This window comes from Harpia harpyja, chromosome 1 (assembly GCF_026419915.1).
Source record: "Harpia harpyja isolate bHarHar1 chromosome 1, bHarHar1 primary haplotype, whole genome shotgun sequence".
Lineage (NCBI taxonomy): Eukaryota > Metazoa > Chordata > Aves > Accipitriformes > Accipitridae > Harpia > Harpia harpyja.
Genome location: NC_068940.1, coordinates 12,839,335 through 12,860,356, shown reverse-complemented (window position 1 = coordinate 12,860,356; position 21,022 = coordinate 12,839,335). Strand labels below are relative to the sequence as shown.

The following is a 21,022-nucleotide window of genomic DNA, read 5'->3' as shown; positions in this document are numbered from 1 at the left end:
AACAGCCTAGGAATGACATTCAGGCGGTCTATACATCGAAGGGGGCAAGCATACATCTGACATACCCCAGAGAGAATAACAACAGGAATCAGTCAGTTTGTGATTTAAATATGACTGGAAAAGTTTGGGCTCCTTTTTTCTTCTTTTTACTTGCTTTCAGAATTAATGTACTGGCATAATGCCTGTCACCAAGATGAAGGGCACTGCAGCTATAGCTTTTAATGGCCCAAAAAATCCCAGGCTCACCTCAGAAAGCACAGAGCTAAAGACAGCAGCAATGCACCAGTACCAAGGAGACTGCGTAAACACTAATTAAACTTCTCTCTACACTCTTGTCTAGAAAACAGTTCTCCCTGCTTAAACTTCCAAGGGCTGGATCAGACATGCTGATATTGGAGTCTAGCAACTTTCTTCCCTAAAGCTTGGCCTTCATCACAACTTCATGGATCAAACACATTTCCCTCAAATACAAGCAGCATACTACAGAAACACTAGACAGAATCCAAATTACTGCAAAAAAGATAAAATTGGAACATAACATGTCAATGATGAAGCTTCTTTGTTTGAAAGACCTTTATGTGAAGGCCATACGTATGTTTATTGTAAAAATAAAACTAGATCACTGTGAATTTACCTATCCGCAAATTCAGTGAAATGGTATTAGTGCCAGAGACCATGTTTGGTGCTATGCTAAACCACAGGGGTATTCAACAGACCCCCAGAAGATCACAATACATGCAGACACACAGGACTGTGAAGAAGGCTTTTTTTTTTTTTAAGTAACTGTTTTTTTCAGATTTTTATTAAATGACAGTTAACATTGGTGGGGTTAATAAATAGGTTTCATTTTGACAAGCAATTTTAAAACAAGAAAACATCTGGCATCTTTGCAACTGGGATAATGGAAGAGTTTTAGTGACTGAACCAACAGAAGCATGAAGATAGTAAGATGGGGAATAAAAAGCACTTGTGAAGCCAGATTCTTGGAGCAAACAGGACAAACAGAGCTCCTTGCAGGCTGGCCTTATGCTGAGAATGAAGACAAGAATAAATTCTTTAGACTTGACAAACTACCTGTGGAAGAGACTAAAAAAAAAAAAAAGGTATCTGATTTAGAGTGGCAGGGGAAGATTTTACATACTGTATTTTCAATGTGCTGAGGGGAGAAGCATGGCCATCTGAAAGGCCAGAAAACAATGCAAGTAGCTTAAAGAGGAGCTAAAATGCTTCCTCTTCCCTTCATTAGCTGTAAAGGGAAAAACTGTAACTGTAATATGCTGAGAGACTGATGATTGAGCATGAGGGGTGAAAATGTCATTAAAAAAAATTGTACCATAGCTAAAGGACTAGGTGACTTGTTGGATAGTGAGGGCGTCAACACCAACATCGTCATCCTAAATTACAGACTGCAGTTCAAGGGCGGCAGAACACAGTCCCGGGGATCTGAGGCACCAGACAAAAATGCCAAAGCTCCTCCTGGAGGGAAGTATGCCGGCTCAGTTGCGGTGCCATTGAACCTGACACTGTCTCCTTTCAATAAGCAGTACAAAATGAGGAAGGCAAGTTTTCTCGGCAAGGAAAGTGAAATAAAAGAACAACAGATTAAAAAGTAACCAATGAACTGTGGGAGACCAAAACAGAGATGACTGTTGTAATAACAGCACTGTTGTGTCTCTTACTTTTTTCAGAAGTTCTCAAAACAGCAATCCCTTTAATTTCCTGTAAGCTGTACTTAAAACTGGCTTACCTCATGATAACACCACTGGAAAGAGACGGTCAGGAGAGATCTATGCTCTGACATGAACATAAGTCACAATACACATGCAAGGCTTTTAAAAGGTTAAATGTTTCATAAATAACACACAAAACTGCCATACTTCTCTTTTCCTTATTCAGTAAAAAAAGCGATTGTCCACAAATGTTCTGCTCTTCAGCAGACACCACAGAGCAAGACAGACAGAAAGTTGCTCAAAGGTTAATATACTTTAATGCTAGAAACTCAATCTTCAAACCATCCCTCAACTGGTACCACTACAAACCAGACTGGCAGGCATCAACTCAAGATCACACTGTCAGACTAGAAACATGGCATAAGTCATTTGAGCTGTGATCAAAACTACCAGGACTTATTTCTACCTTCCCTCTCTTGGCAATATTTTATATTTATACTAGGACACACATGCACTTGCTGTCACTCACCTCATTTGGAAGAGGCCCCCTTAAAGTTCTGTTGCAACAGCCATCCCTATGAACCGTATTCATTTACACACTGGGCAGAAGCCCTTGAGACACCAAACACAGGAAAGCGGGAAGCATGAAGGGACAAGTGGCAGATGAACACATCTCCCTGAAAACATGAGCTTTCCTTGCTTCTGGAGCTTTCTTCAGCACAGACTGGTTCAATCAGTGCTGCTAACTGTTTAAAGAAGCTACGGACCAGCCAGACTGATGAAACTTACTCTTTTCCACATGGAAGTTTACACTTAGCATTTACTTGATTGGATGTGACATACTGCCATGCCAAATTGCTCACTAAAAAAATAAGTCCTTCTCCTGTCCTTCAGACAGCCCTCCTCTGTGCATAATATCAGATGCTCAGAGCGCTGGATGCATTATATAACTACTTATTATTTATGGTAAGGCCCCAACCTCACTGGATTAGCCACTAAATACATATAACAAAAATAATGACAGCTCTTTATGACAGATAATTAAAGTATTTTAAAAGCAGCTGCCAACACTCAACAGTCTTCTTTTTTTTTTTTTAAAGAAAGGTTACTGCATACATCAAATGCTGTCTTTTACACTAAAGCTCTTACATCAAAAAGACAAAGTCTCATTCTACCTCTGAATCACCTTTGCTTGTAGCCTAAAGGTTACTTTCAATGCAGGGTCTACTTTGGTATTTAATATTGCAGGCAGAACCTGCCACTTGTAATTTAGTCAGCAGGGCAAATAGCAGCAAATCACTTGTGAAAATACAATCTTGCTCTCCATCAGGAGAGTTAAATGAAAGCCTAAGGAGTAACACCGCCCTGGAGACTCACACAGGTGTAACCTGGAGAGCCATGCCACCTGAAGACGGGTAAAATGTCTGTTATACTCCCTGCGCATTCAGATTCTAGAAATTAAGCTGGTATGACAGTTCTGGGCTTTTGGCATCTGTTACAATATTGCATATCTCCAAAGCTGTCCTACCTGCCAACATGAAAAACCTATTTGAAAAGGCTGGCTGAAGTGGACCTTACTACTAACATGTCTTGCAAAGGGCCAAGTTCTGATTCACCTGGGTTTCTGTTCAAATCTATCAAACTTTTTCCAAAGTCCCTCCTATTACATTTTTTCCTTTGTTCCTCCTCCCTTTTCCCCCTGCAAAACCTTATGGATATTTACTGGACATAAAAGGCATTTACTCTCATGCTGGAATATAAAACCAGTATAGTTCTGAATGTAATGCCTCCCAATTTCAATTTCAATTATTTAAATTTCAATTTCAAGCTTTCTCTTGTTTTAGTAAAAGACAGGTATTATCCATCCTATGTTATACCTTCCTCCACCTGCACCTGTGTCTCTTTCCAAGTAAAGAGCACTGAAACTTAAGGTATGTTCATGATTTCTGTTGCTTTCTTAAACATACTCTTCCTTGTAGGCTACTGTTATAAAAGAAGAAATATACAAAGGTATATTTCTTGAGTTATGTTTTCAAATCACATGGAAAGTAAGTGCAACTTGAACATAACAAATAGGATTTAAATGACCTTGAGGGGAAAAAAAAAATCTAAAAATATCAGCCCAAAGAGCTTTGTAATTAAAAAAAAAAAAAAATCCACAGAAAAATCTCCCCAATGCCTTCTAAACACCAAAGTCAGCTGACTTAAATTCAGTGTTTGGCTTTGCCACAAGCTGCCAGCATAATTTCAGTAAATGCATGTAGGGAACCAATCAACTGAGAACTCATGATCTGCTAAAGCAATTAAAAACTGACTACCAGTATTGCTGGAACAAGGAGCAAGAGAAGTGCAAGAGTCTCATAACAACCGTTTGCTAAATTCTAGATGCCACTGCATGTATTTAGAAGTGTACAGATGCTTGATCACCTTCAAAAACTGATACCATGCAGTGACCTGATAAAACTGTTTTAATAGGATCTTTAACCATTGTTTGATTATGCCATTCACCTCCTGCTCTTCTGCGAACGAGGCATTTGAAAACTCTTTCCCATGTCTACACTTGCTGTAAGAAATTAAATGGCTCGAGAGGTAGGAATATTCTCTCTGTGCATAATGTTGGCTCTATCCTGGTTGGAATCTGTAGATGCAACTGTAATAAATAGAAATATATGACACTAATAAAAAAGCAGCTAACTTCCAAGGACACTCCTCTTATCTAAGAACTGTAAGTCTATAATTTTTTGTAGAAAAATAGGTATTTGCCATTGTGAAGCTGAAAAAAAAATTTAAATAGAATTCAAGGAGATTCTCAAGAAAAGCAGTAAATTAATCTGTGATTTTAAAACTTCCTTCCAGTGACAAACTTGGTAAGAGGAAGCCACATTAGATCTCCAACATAACTGGCTGCTAGTAGGAAAACGTAACTTGCCAATATCATATACATTCCTGAACAGTAGTGTGGGTGCTGCACCCTGTACTCAAAGTGCTTAAAAAGCTCTTCCAGCTATTCTCTCCTTTTGGCTTCAAAACTGCTGCTAACATAATCAAATACATTATATAGTATTTTGCAACTTTCTTATTTATTCATAAAAATTAGACAGAAATACGACCTGTAGCCTGAAACTAAAACTACCAATAAGAATTTTCATAATGAACTTCCTCCTGCTAAGGGCCTCCAGCCTACAGTGCTTTGCAGTATAAATATACATATCTTCAGATACACAGAGTGCTTCTTTAAGGTTGAGAAGTTCCTTGAGACAGTCAATTCCAATGTCACACACAACTGTGTAAATTGGTACCAGTCCCCTGAATGTTCAACAATATGTTTTCAGTCCAGAAATACATACACTTTGGCATTTACTAATTTACCTGCTATTGCTGCAAATCAATCACAGGATTACTAGAACTGAACTATGGAAAACAATGGGAATATTTGCTGATAAAACCACACAGGATGAGCAATAAAATCCAAAGCAGGTGCAATAAATGAAGGTACCTCTACTTTCTGTTTTTTAGAGTAACTATAATTGAAACTTCTTGTCTTGCTAATATTTATTAAACATGCTTTAATATTTATACTATTTTGATTAACAGAAATATGCTTCCTTATGCTGTGGCTATATTATTACCAGTTCATAATAATATGAGTGCTGTATTAGTACATTCATTCAGTATCATTTCCACTTCCACTCATCCGTTACTTGAATCTGTGATATTGCTAAGATGAGATACTGCTAATGAACACTTCAAGAAGGCATAGTACGTGGCTTAACGCAGCTGCACTGGCAACTTGGCTTGCTAAAAGACCCAGAAGAACTGTTCAACAGTTGTTTTGAAATTGTGTAAAAGAACAAGACCATACTAATCATTTTTACTAGAAATGGGAAATATACAGAAACACAAGAATATGAGACCAAAATCTCACACTAAGTATGACACAGGCTTTTATCAAGGCATAGTCATGAAGCATTTCATTAAAAGAAATGGAGCCAAAGTTACTATAATCAATCAATATTGCAAGGATTAGAATGTACTTACAACATGCTGCAAACATGAAAAATGCTGCAAGTACTCAATATTTATCATTATCAGTGGAACTTTTTTAATAGAGTTCTCATACTTCAAAACCACGTTCCTTCGTTCTTCTACACATCTGAAGGGAACAGTAAGAGAGGTCAAGCCTGAGGAAGAACAACTCAAACTCAAAAGAAAAGTTCATCTGTTCCCTTAGAAAAAACGCCAATGACCAGCCAGGTATAAAGGAAGAAGATCCACACATCCTGACTGTGTAACTGCTCACAGTGCATCTCTTGTCTCCCTGTGAAAGGTTTGTGCAAACCATGATTCTTATCAGTTTGCATTATTTAAAGGGACTAACAAACTGTTTTACTGAAGAGTACTGTAGTTGTGTGATGTCAAAACCAGTACAATTGATACTAAAGGCTTCAGAGCTGCCAAGAAAACCAAAATAATTCTTCTTAGCTCGACGAGATGATGACTGGTAGTTTCCAGCTACAATCTAAAACTGAGGAGAAGGTACTGTGGAGAAATATGTAAGAATGAGATGTTCTATAAATTAAAACAGGGATTTAATCAGAGCACACAGGTCTAATACAGCTTTTGAATTTCACTTTTATATTTTCAGTTCAAAACTTGAGAGACAGCATGCCACAAAGAAAACTAGCAAACACTTCAAAACACTCAGTACTATCCTGTCTTCAAAGTGGCTTCTATAAATCTTGAATCTCAGCAACAGCAGTAACATTTCAGGGCAAATTCTCTTAATGCTAACATATTCCAATAGCGATAGAAACTCACAAATGAAGTTATATTAGCATAGCTGGGGAATGGCTATTACGAAAATCCTCAAAGGACCTCAAGACTTAGCCCCAAACATTTCTAAAACTTTCTGTTTCAAACTAACTTGTGACAATGCATTTCTCACAACGGCCTTCTTTACAGGGAAGACACCACAAATTGTGCTGTTTACACAGTATGCACACAAAAACCCCATCTTCACAAACAGTGCTGAGAAAAGAATCAGTTGCTCCTTCCTTTAGCCACACTATTTTTAAATCGAAACCAATAATAAGAAGAGGAAGACTAAGGCAAAGATTAATGTTCCTCCATGCTTTTCAGCTTTATAAAGCTACTTTTATAACATTCAAGCAAATTGTACAGTGACTGATATGAACAAAATGACAGTAATCTGTCACTATTTCACATTTCCCACTAGGCTGATTCAAATAGTTATTTATGAACCTTACACTTCAATGGTCACTTTGATGACTAACCCAAAGTTAGAATGTAAAGTGAATATAAATGTGACTTTAGAGTAACAACAAATTTCAGCAACGTGGGATATTATTTAATTTCTATCAACATGCTATGAAAAATTCAGCAGTGCCAAGATGTGCTACATCACAATAAACCCCAAACTTAAAAAAAAAGTACGCTAGATCTCATGTTTGCTTCAGTGCTTCTGCATTTAAAAATAAAAGCACTTTATATTATGCTTGGTTAATTTTAAATATAAAGTCTTAATAGTGTCAGATGACTTCATTACTTAGATCTTCAATTAAACAGGGAGCAAGAATGAATTTTTTTCCGCAGAGCATGATTAAATTTGACAGCAAGTAAATATTAATATGAATTTAGATGCTAGGGTTTTTAATAGTCATGATGAAAAGCTTACTTTTAAAACTGTTACTATTTTTCCAATATTTATCTCTCGCTTTACAGCTGAAAGTGAGATGACACTGAAATGTAATAGAAATTCTGCAAAGAACAACAGTTCTCAATTTTTTAGAAAAACTTTTTTTGGGGGGGCGGGGGGCAGAGGCATGGGGAGGTGGGGGTAGAAAGGACTCAGAAAAAAATAATCCTTATTATCCAAACATCAAGTCTTGCAGGGACTCACGTGTCAAAAAATTATCTTGATAAACTGATTTTCTTTTATCAGATTATTTTCTGTTAAAAAGTTCCATTGCCTATTATGTTACTATGTGTGTTACTGTCTGTTACTCCTGCAAACATTAAGATAAACACATACACCCTTCCAAAACGGAATGCAGCTGTGATGGGTTAACCCTGGCTGGATGCCAGGTGCCCACCAGAGCTGTTCTATCACTCCCCCTCCTTCTCAACTGGACAGGGGAGAGAAAATATAACAAAGAGCTTGTGGGTCGAGATAAGGATAGGAGAGATCACTCACCAATTACCGTCACGGGCAAAACAGACTCAGTTTGGGGAAAAATTAACTTGATTTATTACAAATCAACCGGAGTAGGGTAATGAGAAATAAAACCAAATCTCAGAACACCTTCCCTCCACCCCTCCCTTCTTCCCGGGCACAACTTCACTCCCGGATTCTCTACCAACCCCCCCCAGCGGCACAGGGGGACGGGGATGGGGTTTACGGTCAGTTCATCACACGTTATTTTCTGCCGCTTCATCCTCCTCAGGGGGAGGACTCATCACACTCTTCCCCTGCTCCAGCGTGGGGTCCCACCCACGGGAGACAGTCCTCCACGAACTTCTCCAACGTGGGTCCTTCCCACGGGCTGCAGTTCTTCACGAACTGCTCCAGCATGGGTCCTTTCCACAGTGTGCAGTCCTTCAGGCACAGACTGCTCCAGCGTGAGCCCCCCACGGGGTCACAAGTCCTGCCAGAAAACCTGCTCTGTGGGCTCCTCTCTCCACAGATCCGCAGGTCCTGCCAGGAGCCTGCTCCAGCGCGGGGTTCCCACGGGGTCACAGCCTCCTTCGGGAACCCACCTGCTCCGGCGTGGGGTCCTCCACGGGCTGCAGGTGGATATCTGCTCCACTGTGGACCTCCATGGACTGCAGGGGGACAGCCTGCCTCACCATGGTCTTCACCACGGGCTGCAGGGGAATCTCTGCTCCGGCGCCTGGAGCATCTCCTCCCCCTCCTTCTTCACTGACCTTGGTGTCCGCAGGGTTGTTTCTCTTACATGTTCTCACTCCTCTCTCCGGCTGCCGAATACCGCCGTCCCAACTTTTTTCCTTCTTAAAAATGTTATCACAGAGGCGTTACCACTATCGCTGATTGGCTTGGCCTTGGCCGGCGGCGGGTCTGTCTTAGAGCCGGCTGGTATGGGCTCTGTCGAACACAGGGGAAGCTTCCAGCAGCTTCTTACAGAAGCCACCCCTGTAACCCCACCCGCTACCAAAACCTTGCCACACAAAACCAATACAGCAGCATGGTTATACTTTGCCTGGAAAATTGCTAGAAGTGTGACATGAAAGAGATACTTCAACGGAAGTTTCACTGTTTCAGCAGTGTTAAAAATGGGAAGGTTTGTCACACTCTTTAATATTCCTTACTTTTCAAGTATATTTTTCCTGAAATTCTTACACAGAATGGTACCAAAATGTGATCCAATTTAAAACTGCTTTAGCTTTAGTAGATTGATTTCACATGTGGGAGAAACCCCTTAAATAGCTGAGATTTGAAACAACAAACAAGCAAGCAAACCCCTGCAGGTTTAGCAATAACTGAGGCCATTCTGCATTATTCTGGTATGTCCCAGTGACAAAGACATCCTCCAACTAACAAACGTATAACAGAAAGATAGGTACTTCATGTTGTTTGCTTGACAACAGTTTGATTATAAGATGTTTAAGATATTTGTATTAAACACTGGTTTTCTATGTTTGTAAAAATCAAAACATACGTGGAGAGATTTTCACATTCTGAAAATTTGAGCAGTGCTAGTCCAGGAACTAGAACCCTACATGCCTTTTTTGCTTCTGAACATATTCCCAGCTGAAAAATTCACAGCTACCTATAAAACATTTTAAAGCAAGATTTATGTATTAAGTGGTAGAGCGAAATGTGGCCCTCAATGACTTCTCTCAATCTTGAGTCAAGAAAGATTTCTTATAAAATTTCTTTGCCATTACTACAAAGTAGCAAAATGGAAAAAAAAAGTTGCAGATTAAAATGGTTCTGCTGGTGTAATGAAAAAAGCAGAATCCATGCTAAGAGAAAATAACAAATCTTGTCTAACCTTTTATTGCTGTCATTTTCTTGAATGAAGAATTAAATGCACAACATTTTTACCGTGCAAAATACAGGCTGGTATATGAAACAGTTACCCATTGTTCATGTACAGGCTTGTTAGAGATACTTGTGTACATACAGGCACATGTATATGTTTATGCATGATCAAAACGTTCACTAGCAACCAATGAACACAAAATGTCCTTAAGCTCAACTACTCCTTTACAAAAGACCGTGAGTGGGTATGGCAGTCAGAGATTAACCAAGCCTGCCTGCTCTTCCTACTCTTTCCAAGGCAGCTGAAAGACCTATCTGATGCTGATGGACAACATTTAGGCTAAAAGAAAACTTCATAAAAGGTGCAAGACAAGACCCACACTCTAGAAGGAAAAGAGTCCGCCCTGTCAAGAGTCTGTTTTGGAGAAATGGTGTCTTTTTTCAGGGTCTACAGTAACAAGGTAATCTGGGTGTTCACAGGACTCAGACAGGAGAGGAGTTTTATTTTAAAATCTGTCCCAGATCTATTATGGCTCAGATGAGCCATCAGAACCATGTTTTGTCAAAAGAAAAGCTGGAAAGCTTTTATTTTAGCAAGACTTACCCACCATCTGACTTACAACTGCCTTTTATTATTTAAGCTCATAGAACCAGTGAGAACCAAACCCTACCCACGTCAAGTGAGAGTACCCTGAACATTAAGGTACTACAAATCAGCGTCCTCATTTCAGCATCCCAGATACATATCTATAAAGCAGGAACAATATTTCCCACCTATTCCAAGTGCTTTGATACCTTGAAATTGAACTCTTTTCAGAAAAAAGAAGTACTTGCTATAATAAAAGAGTTGTGCCAAGTAGGGCCTAGCTAAGATATTTTAAAACAAAAATAAATTTAGTACACTTCAATCATCCATTTCATGGCAAAAGTTACTGTGGTAGCCTCACTAATGTTTTCCTGATTTGTCAAAGATAAAATATTTACATCCTTTCCTACAACCATCACAGAGCATTTTCTGACATGCTGACAGGAACTTATCTTAGCCACAATGTAGAAGAGATTTTCTGTAGCATTTTACTGTGGAGATCCCACATCCACAAATTGTTACTTCTTTGATGACGATTTCTGTAAACGGTACAATTTGACCCTGTGCATTCTTGTCTTTTGCCACCCCCTGTGAAGGATGTACTCCTCCTGTTTGAACTAACTGAACTTTGGTCCAGGCAGATGCTCAGCAAGTAGGCCTAACCAAAGTTGCTCCTATTGTGTGAGGCTATCAGTAAGAACTCAGCACCAACCCTCAAAAATACCGGTTTGGCTGAAAACTGGGCTAATAAGTGGCCGAAACTGCATTAACGCAGCAGAAAGTCTGACTACAAATCAACTACTTTACACTATAAATATCTGCAGCCATCAGGGTCCGTTGAGCTCTCCCTCCATGGCAGCTGGCTGTGCGGCGGTGATCTCCCCTTGAGTAGGGATGCCTCTCAAGGTTACCCCTCCAGGATGACATATCCCTTACCTGACACCAGACATTGATGGGTTGCTAAGTGACATTTTTTGCATGCATGTAACATTTAAGATACATCTAGTAAGCTTAAGCAATAATCTTTGTACCCCATACTAACTTTAAGTGTAGTAAATAGTATTGACTGCCAATCCATCTGTACTTATTAAATATTTTACATACCTAAATTTACTGATTAGAACTCAATAAACTACTTGCTCAGATCAGCCTAAGTGATCTCTGACTCTTCTCCTCTGACATCCCCTCCTTCATTGTTTTCTCCAGCCTCTAATACTTCCCTGGAGGATATTGGATATCAAGGCTCTCCAAGATAAAACCTCAAAAAGAAATGCTGAAAATGCTACTCATCACCTACAGATATGAGAAAAAACATCCCAACATTTAAATATAATTGCATTGAATCAATCCAATCTGAATTGTTTCTTCGAGAAACACTTTTCAAATACAAAAATAGCAGTGTTTGGGTTAAAAAAAGATAGCAAAGCTACGGTAGCACAAAACAACACCTGTTCCTGGGAGAAGAAATTCCAAAGAAATAATTTAACCTGCACCAAAATATTCATACTTAATTGCCAAATCAAAGGGCTTAGCTTCCTACTGAAATAAGAATCCAGCTAACTGACCTGCTGGTTGTTAAAAGATTCACGTTAAAACAGACCACGGAGGAACAGGTGCACATATTCATTCGATATTTAGTAAAAGTACTGCTGAGCTCTGACCGGTGTCAGTAAGTGCAGATTTTGCAAGGAGAGACAGCTTAAGCATTGCAAGTGCCCTTAGAAAGTTCAGGTATAGAAGCTTGCTTTCTTCAAATCTCCAGTGGTCACTGTGATAGACAGTGGTTACGTATGAGAAGTAATAAAGTACAAAAAGTATACCAAAGTATAATTCACATCTAAATAATATAGAACCCAGTGGAAGGAGCAGAGATGCTATAAATGCTACCCAGACACGGTCAGAGAAGAAAATATTGCCAGTGACTCAACTTTTTCCAAAGAAAAAAATCTATCACCCTGCTTGGACACATTTAGCCAGCATTTACTTAATTCACTTTAGGATTTTGTTGTTCTGTTACTGTTCTAACACTGTATCTGGAGGTGGGGAAAAACAAACACAGAAGACAAGACTATCTGGAGTGAGTGTCACAGCCACTCTTCTAAACCTATAATGGAAGAAGGAAAGCTTGAGGAAAGGAATCTAATACATATGAGCTAGAGGAAACGGATTCAAAGGAAAATTAGGACAGAACAGAGAAGCAGAGTGGAGAGATAGTAAAGCAAACAGCAGAAAAGGTAACAGAAGAGCATATAAACTTTTGACAGCGAGGCCTGTTCCAGTTAATGGAACAAACATCCCTAAATCCCCTATTGCAACTATCACGGATAAACGGATGTTTCCCACCCTCTCAGACTCAGACATACAAAAACTACTGTTTATCCAGAGATGCTATGAGCAAGGATCTACTTTTTTCTGTAGTGGCATAAGACAGTTAACTGAGGAGCGTACAACTCTTAGATGAAATGAGAGAAACAAACATACCTGCCGATGAATAACCTCTAGGTTTACTTTGGCTTTATTCACTAGTTCTTCTATTTTTTCAGAATCCTTTATATTCTTGTTTTCTCTGAAGGCATCTCTTATCCTTCTAATGGCATACGTTCTAAACACAAACAATAAAAAGACGTGTATTCATAGATGTGCCACAGTTTGTGACATTTCAACATTCTTTAAAACGTGCTGATTTTTAAAAATAAATATATATAAACACACATATGTATTTTACCCAGTTTTATACATATATCTTTTTATTCAGGGTCTTGTCTTGCCTGAGTTGAAACAGTGACCAGATTCTTTAATTAAAAAAAAAAAAAAATTGGCTTTACTGGAAGTTATTGTAGAAAATTACCATATTTCACATATCAGTCCAGTCCTTACTGCTTGTTATTGCTGTAAACATACTATTGGATGCCTGGCACAGATGCTGCAAAGTTCAAGAACATAACAAAAAGCCTAAGAACCAAAAAATCATCCCCCAAATTATTTTGAATCAGTGTGACTATTCTTATTCTGCATACTCTAAAGGTCATTCAGCTAACCACTAAATACATTATATGTTATTACTTGTTCTGACTTTGTAATCTAGCAGTCAGCTAAGGCAGACTGATGGATGAACCGTAACAGAAAGGGCTCCTTCCCTGTCACCCCTCTTCTCTCCTGACAAAGTATATTTCACCCCTTAGACCAACACTTCCTCATCCATGTCCCCACTAAGAAGCAATAACAGGACATGATCTCTGCAAGTAGGAAGAGGTTATGATCTCTGCTTTCAGGGAGGAAGGTCCAAAGCTGGAGCTATCTCCAAATCTCTCCCCTTTCTTTTCAACCCAGTAAAGAACATTTATGCAGTCTGTAGTGTACTGCTCAATAAAAAATAGGGCCAATTTCAGTATTAAAATAAAGTTCAGACTCAGCAGTAGATACTTTCATGACACACATGCTTGGGAGGGGAAAGAGAAATGGCAGTAAACTGATCCTGCTCAGCTATGTTGATAATGTCCCACTTCTCTACCACCACATCACATTAGTATCATTTTTACTACAGAAAGTAAAACCCTATGTGTGGCACTGGAGGGAAAAAAAAGGCTGCTGCAAGCACCACAAAGAATGTAGTATTTCAACAACTGTTTTCAATCTTGTATAAAAGTGAAACACGAGACACAAAATTGCCTGAAACACTATCATAAAAAACTCCAAAGACGATGTTGGAAGAGAAAAATATTGGGGGAGGAGACTGAGGGGGGAGAGGAAGAAGAGGAAAGATGAATAGCCAGCAGCACTCCGTACCCTTAGATGGTGTTATCCAGCTCTTAAGGCAGCCTCCACCAGCCAAGCAGCATATTTTCTCTTTGAGCTCATAAATAATACATTTCAGTCACAGGAATCAGGATGGTTATGGAGTGCCACCCTGCTGCCACACACCGGCAGATGGTGCATGCATTTAATTAGGGCCTGTTCCCCTATAATGTGACACTAGTGTGCATGAGTGAGTGTGTGTGTGTAAGTGTGAAGTTAACAGAATGTATTTGTGGTGGGTTGACCCTGGCTGGATGCCAGGTGCCCACCAAAGCCATTCTATCACTCCCCCTCCTCAGCTGCACAGGGGAGGGAAAATATAACAAAGAGCTTGTGGGTCAAGATAAGGACAGGAGAGATCACTCACCAATTACCGTCACAGGCAGAACAGACTCAGCTTGGGGAAAATTAACTCAATTTATTACAAATCAACCAGAGTAGGGTAATGAGAAATAAAACCAAATCTCAGAACACCTTCCCTCCACCCCTCCCTTCTTCCCGGGCACAACTTCACTCCCGGATTCTCTACCAACCCCCCTCAGCGGCACAGGGGGACGGGGTTTACGGTCAGTTCATCACACGTTATTTTCTGCCGCTTCATCCTCCTCAGGGGGAGGACTCATCACACTCTTCCCCTGCTCCAGCGTGGGGTCCCTCCCACGGGACACAGTCCTCCACAAACTTCTCCAACGTGGGTCCTTCCCATGGGCTGCAGTTCTTCACAAACTGCTCCAGCATGGGTCCTTTCCACGGCATGCAGTCCTTCAGGAGCACACTGCTCCAGCGTGGGTCCCCCACAGGGTCACAAGTCCTGCCAGAAAACCTGCTCCGTGGGCTCCTCTCTCCACAGATCCGCAGGTCCTGCCAGGAGCCTGCTCCACCGCGGGGTTCCCACAGGGTCGCAGCCTCCTTCGGGAACCCACCTGCTCTGGCGTGGGGTCCTCCCTGGGCTGCAGGGGGATATCTGCTCCACCGTGGACCTCCGTGGGCTGCAGGGGGACAGCCTGCCTCACCATGGTCTTCCCCACGGGCTGCAGGGGAATCTCTGCTCCGGCGCCTGGAGCATCTCCTCCCCCTCCTTCTTCACTGACCTTGGTGTCTGCAGGGTTGTTTCTCTTACATGTTCTCACTCCTCTCTCCGGCTGCCGTTTCCGTCTATCCCAACTTTTTTTTTCCCCTTCTTAAAAATGTTATCACAGAGGCGTTACCACTATCACTGATTGGCTCGGCCTTGGCCGGCGGCGGGTCCGTCTTAGAGCCGGCTGGTATTGGCTCTCTCGAACACAGGGAAAGCTTCCAGCAGCTTCTCACAGAAGCCACCCCTGTAATCCCCCCCCCCCCCGCTACCAAAACCTTGCCACACAAAGCCAATACAGTATTAAATATGGAAGCTCATTCTCACCTGCAGCTGCTGTCCTAGCAAGGTTTCAAGGGGAAGCTGCTTATTTCTTCTAGAAAAGAAACAACCCCAAATCATTAAGATGTAACTTTGTTGCTTGATAATGGCTGGATTTCAAATCACCCCATATACACACGTAAGGTTAAAACTGTGCAGAAACATATAATATTTTCTGCAAGAAAGGAAGGGTTTACAAAAGACACAAAGACCTAATATATATATATACACACACATTTAGCTTAAAAGAAAAAACAACAACAGCAAACAGCAAGTATCCATTACTGGGTACAAGTCTTTCAAAATGAAATACAAATGAGTAAATGCTATCTACATAAAAAACCATAGATGGGACTAAACCAAATTCTTGTTCAGTACAACACCTACAGACTGGTTTTTTTGTTTTGTACATATGGTACATTAATTGTTCCATTTTCTCTCTCTTCCTCTTGTTACACCCAACAGTTGTTGAAAAAGAAATGTACTTAGAAAACATCATCAGACCAGTTTTTATCTATAGTCAGAAAGTTGCACTGTTTTTTCATTTTACAATTTCTTTAAACCTTTATGAATGTTAACACCCAAATGAAGTTATTTTACATAGGCTTTAACACAATCTTAATTCTACAGCTAAATCAATACATCTCCAGTATCCTCTAAACACACTTCGAAGACTAGCTCTATATCCTGGTACTACTCTTTACTAAGGTTACATTGAGATTCAATATATCACTTAAAATAAGGATGAGCGGAACTCAAAGCTCAAACCCAATACTATAACAACTGCAAAATACCCTTTCTTCCTTATTCAGGTGCCAGGGGAACATTTCACCAACACTCAAATTCTTTCAAAATTATGTAAAAAGTGTTAAGTCAAGATATAAACAAACTGGCAGGGTTTTTGTTTGTTTGTTTGTTTTTAAACAGCTTTTTATATGCAACAACAGTTGTGAGCAGTGTCAATTCCAAACCTCCATACTCTCTACACTTCAAGAGTTTCTGAACAGAGTATGTACTAAAAGCTAGTACTAACATTCGGGCTGCAATATTGCTGCAAGTCCATGAACAACTGAGCTCTTTTGAAAGTACAGTAACATGTATAGCAACATGTAGTGAAGATATACATGCTATGAAAAGAACTTGTTCATTCAGACATATATCTCTTGTTTTTTTTTTAAAGAGCGCTACTCCAAAGATCTTCTGGTTGATGAACAGACTGGTCAGCTGATCAGCTACTCTAATGGTGTGTATTTGCAGTTCAATAAGCATAAACACCAAAACCTATCATGTACCATTTGAAGGCACAGCTCGAAATGCCAGTGGCAGACAATATATGGCTATCTTCATAAAACTTTACAACATTAACCTGAAAGAAACACTATCTGAAGAGAGAGTGACAGATGAAAAGCATACCGGCAAGTGAAACAGTTGCTGCACCTTATGGATGATTATTTACCCAAGCTGGCACAAAGGAACTGAGGGCATACAGCATTGCAACAAGTTTAAGCAAAGTCAGTGAAGGGGAGCTGCTGCAATTTTGCCACCCTCCCTGGTAGGCACAAAACCTCCCTCTGCCTCCTTCAGACTAGCACAGCCAGTCTGATATTTGGCCCTGAGGTGAGCCAATCCACCTTGGTAACATGGCAGAAGGCCAACCTACTGAAACAGTGAACTTCTTTTTTTGTTGTTGTTTTGGGTTTTTTTCTGGATTAGCGAGGTCCATTGGCTCTGCATGGCACTGGATAAGTGTTTGTGCTGAGGAGGAGGGAATACAGCAGTACTCATTTAGATGGATACAGTTTGCGATAGATCCCCCTCAGAGAGACCAAGCAAGTTGCATAAACAAAGGGGAGTCTTCAGTGAGAATGTACCAAGCAAGCTCTGCAGAGAAACAGAATTGGAAAGCAATTCTGCATACAGCTCCTATAGACCTTTGGGAAAGGTCCTAGGAATGCAACAGTGTTCATTAAGAAACATCACTGCAAATGAAAACTCAAACTGCATTTCACAATCTACTATTTGTCTCACCACTCTTTGGAAACGGATACTGAAAAATGGCTGAAAGATGCAATGAGGCATTTTCTTTTCTTTTTGTCATCCAAGCGCACTGGAATTTTAATAGAGAACACCTTTGATTTTATCTTCTGCAAAGACCTTCTAGCAAGCTAGTGACAGCAGTACCCAAGCAAGAGTGTATAGTTGAACATATTCACTCAGCGCTCTTTTACATATGCACGCTCAAAACACTTTTTGTGATCCCTACGTATGTGCATCTGTCACACAATTAACTCCCAATTAAATCAAAAGCATGGACTCAATGGGTAATAGACTCGGTGCAATGGCTTCAGACCAAAGCCACCGCAGGTGGATGGCTACGCAAAGTAACAGATACACATCAGCAGAAAACAGAAAGAGTGGTTGGGGGTTAATGCAAGAACAATGCCAGGGCCAAAACATTACCACAGACTCACAGGGAAAAGGCACTACCTGCTAATGCTACGAGACAACAATGCCCCCAAATAATAGTAAAACCCACAGAGTTACAGTTAGAAAATAGTCTTTTTCCTAATACTCAGTCATTCACCTCTACCTTCAAAGAGTTCATCTTTTTCCTTCCCCAAAGCACAATTGAAAAACTAACATGTGTCCTCATAAAAATGAAGCCCACAAGAAGCGAAGTCTGAAACAACGGCTATTAAGGAAAAATGAAATTACAACAGAGGTACTTCAGAAAATAATAGCTGCTTAGAGATTTAGATATTTTTATTTCAAAATGTTTACTTATGTCATGCCTGACCAGAAAATAAAAAAAAATCCATTTCCTTTTCAAGTCTTAACTCTTGTTTGTATCTTTGTGCTCTGCTAAACCAGAGTGTAAGAAAAGAAGCTGAAACGCCACGCAGACATAATTGCTTTTAAGTACACAGTACTACGCCTTCAAAATAAACCTGGCCAAGCAATGTTTTCTCAGCGCCGCTTTGCATTTACCAGTATCACAACATGCTAAAGGTTTAAGTCATCTTTCCAAGACAGCTTTACAAATATGCTGACATCTTGTCTTTGTGATTGTGAACAAATACAATGTATTAATAGATCACATCACAGTTATAGGCAACATACTGTGAAACATAACGGCTATTACAAATTGTAAGACATTGAGCATGTACGCAAAGACAGAAGAGGAGTATTGTTGCACTCAATCTGTGCAAGCAAAACAGATTACAAGGGAAGAGGCCAGCAGGTTAGAACACTCAGGACTTCCAGAACAGGTATAAAGTAAAATGCATTTTTCCGTATTAGCTTAAGTTGTATTTAATAAATTAAGGCAAACAATCAGTAGCCAACCTCTAGGAAGCCCACTGTGGTTAATAATCCTAAAATGAAGTATATGATGCTTTTATTTAAGGACACAATATGGAAAAGTGAGATACTGATTTACAATACAGTAGTATTATATCAAGCAAGGGATCCTTCTCATAAAAGGTCATTGTTTCCTTTCACTAACTGTATTTTCTTACCACTTCTCCCTTCCAACTAACACCTATTAAATTAAGGTAGCAACAGCATGAATTTTCAGAATGTCCCATTATTACTAGCAGAATGTGCACCAGATGAGATTTGCTTAACTGAATTTTCAATTACATATAATTTAAAAATGGAAAGTTTTTATAACTAAAAAAAATCTGCAGAAAAATACCTTTAGCTTACCTTAAGCTTTTATTAACGTTAGTGAGGATGTCTCCATGTACAGAATTACTTCAGAGGGAATGATTATTTATATATGTGTTTACACATACGTATTTCCATATATATATGTGTGTGTGTGTATTTACATTCTTTTCTCCTCTATAAAGGTCTCGTTAAAAGACACCAATAAAGGTGAGGCAAAACTGCATGCAATTACCATTTAATACTAAAAAAAGAAACATTTGACAACCGATGCCTGTTTGAGACTGAGACAAATACTTCATAGGGAAGTAGCTGTGACTTGTCTGATTGAACACAGGACCAACAGAATGTTTTATCAGCAAGGTGTTCTTCAAACTCCCATCACTAGACACGTTTTCAGCACTGCCACCTCAAGCTACAGCACAACAACAATGACACCTGCCTGTTTTCTAAAATCAAAGCAAAGCCCATTCCTGGAACCAGGATTTGCTTGGGGGAGTGGGGTTGGTGGCTGGAAGCTGGGAGGAGAGAAGAGTAAAGAAACAGGAAAAATTAGACTGTTGGTTAACCCAGTATTATTTCCTTGAATTTTCTAATCAGAGTCCCTAGACAGTCCTCACAAAAAGCCTATAGAATGAAACCTACAAGCCACTACTTGGTTTCTCTGCTGATATCAAAAACATGAGTTCCAATAGAATTGCCAAGAAATAGGTCCGGAAGAGAACAGCACTAGAGATACTTTATGAGAGAAGATTACCTCAGAAGAACAGAAGAGAGGAATAAAAATTGACCAACATCAAAAAGCACACTTGAGAGCTGGTGACTGTGACCCAGTGTGTACGATACATGCTGTATGATCAGATACACGGATTTGTAACTTATTTCGAAAGCAAATCTTGCTACTTTGTGTCCCATATCTCAAAACTTCTAACAAAAACTTTAACCTTCTCTGTCAAAGTTGCCCTAGATGAGAAAAAGCTTCTAATATGCATGCCCATTTCTAAAGAGTTTCCTTTCATTTTCTTTAATCAATTTAAAAACTGAAAATGCCTCCCCATGTTTATATATATAGAGACAGACACTTGTGGCTGTTTTTAGGAAAGGAGGACTTTTTTTTTTCCTGACTGTATCCTTTTATCAGTTTGTGCCTGTACCCATTTCAAAGAAGAGAGCACAGATGACCACCCGATCAACAGGATCACAGAATCATTCATGTTGGAAAGCAGCTCGGAAGGTCTCCAGCCCCACCTCCTGCTGAAAGGAGGGTCAGCAATAGGATCAGACCAGGCTACTGACGTCTTTGTCCAGTCAGGTCTTGAAAACTAGCATGGTGACGGACCACCTCTTTGGGAACCAAGCTCAATTGCTTGGCTGTCCTTGTGGGGAAAAAGCTTTTCCTTAAAGCCAGTCTGAAAACCTCTCTTCCTTCACTTTACATCTGCCGTCTCTTGTTCTGGCTACTATTAGGTTCTCTCAATGTTGTTCTTTCTCCAGGCTGATCCAGCCCAGTTCCCTCAGCCTTTTCTCACAGGGCAAGTGCTTCAGCCCCCAACCACCTTGGTGGTTTCTGCTGAGCTTGCTTCAGGTTATCCATGTCTTTCCTGTATGGGGGGTGGGCGCACGACTGAAGGCAGTACTCCAGATGCAGTCTAACAAGCACTGAGTAGAGGGGGATAATCACTCCCCTCAATCTGCTGGCTGAGCAACTCAGGATACATCTCAGGATGCTCTTGGCCTTCCTTGCTGCCAGGGCACACAGCTGGCTGGCTGCTGGGATCCCTAGCCCCTTTTCAGCAGATCTGCTCCCTGGCCAGTCAGTCCCCAGCCTGTTCTGTGGCTGGGGCATCTCCTTCCCAGATGTAGGACATTGTACTTGTCCTTTA

At 40.2% G+C, this 21,022-nt stretch overlaps 1 protein-coding gene across 8 annotated transcripts in view; it reads right to left on the bottom strand.

Moving 5' to 3' along the window:
* Nucleotides 1-21,022, bottom strand: part of LYRM4 (LYR motif containing 4) — a 93,596-nt gene that overhangs the window by 59,087 nt on the left and 13,487 nt on the right. For 6 of the 8 annotated variants that reach the window (XR_008234079.1, XR_008234103.1, XR_008234043.1 and 3 more), the window contains exon 2: nt 12,761-12,881. The exons of 1 other annotated variant lie outside the window; for it this stretch is intronic. Coding sequence is in view for 3 of the 7 variants with exons in the window: in XM_052779702.1 (XP_052635662.1) it covers nt 12,761-12,881 (121 nt within the window). In the remaining 4 variants the exon portion in view is untranslated. Of the gene's footprint in view, nt 1-807; nt 1,075-12,760; nt 12,882-21,022 lie in introns of those variants that run through there. One more of the 8 variants, XM_052779833.1, reaches the window with a different exon arrangement.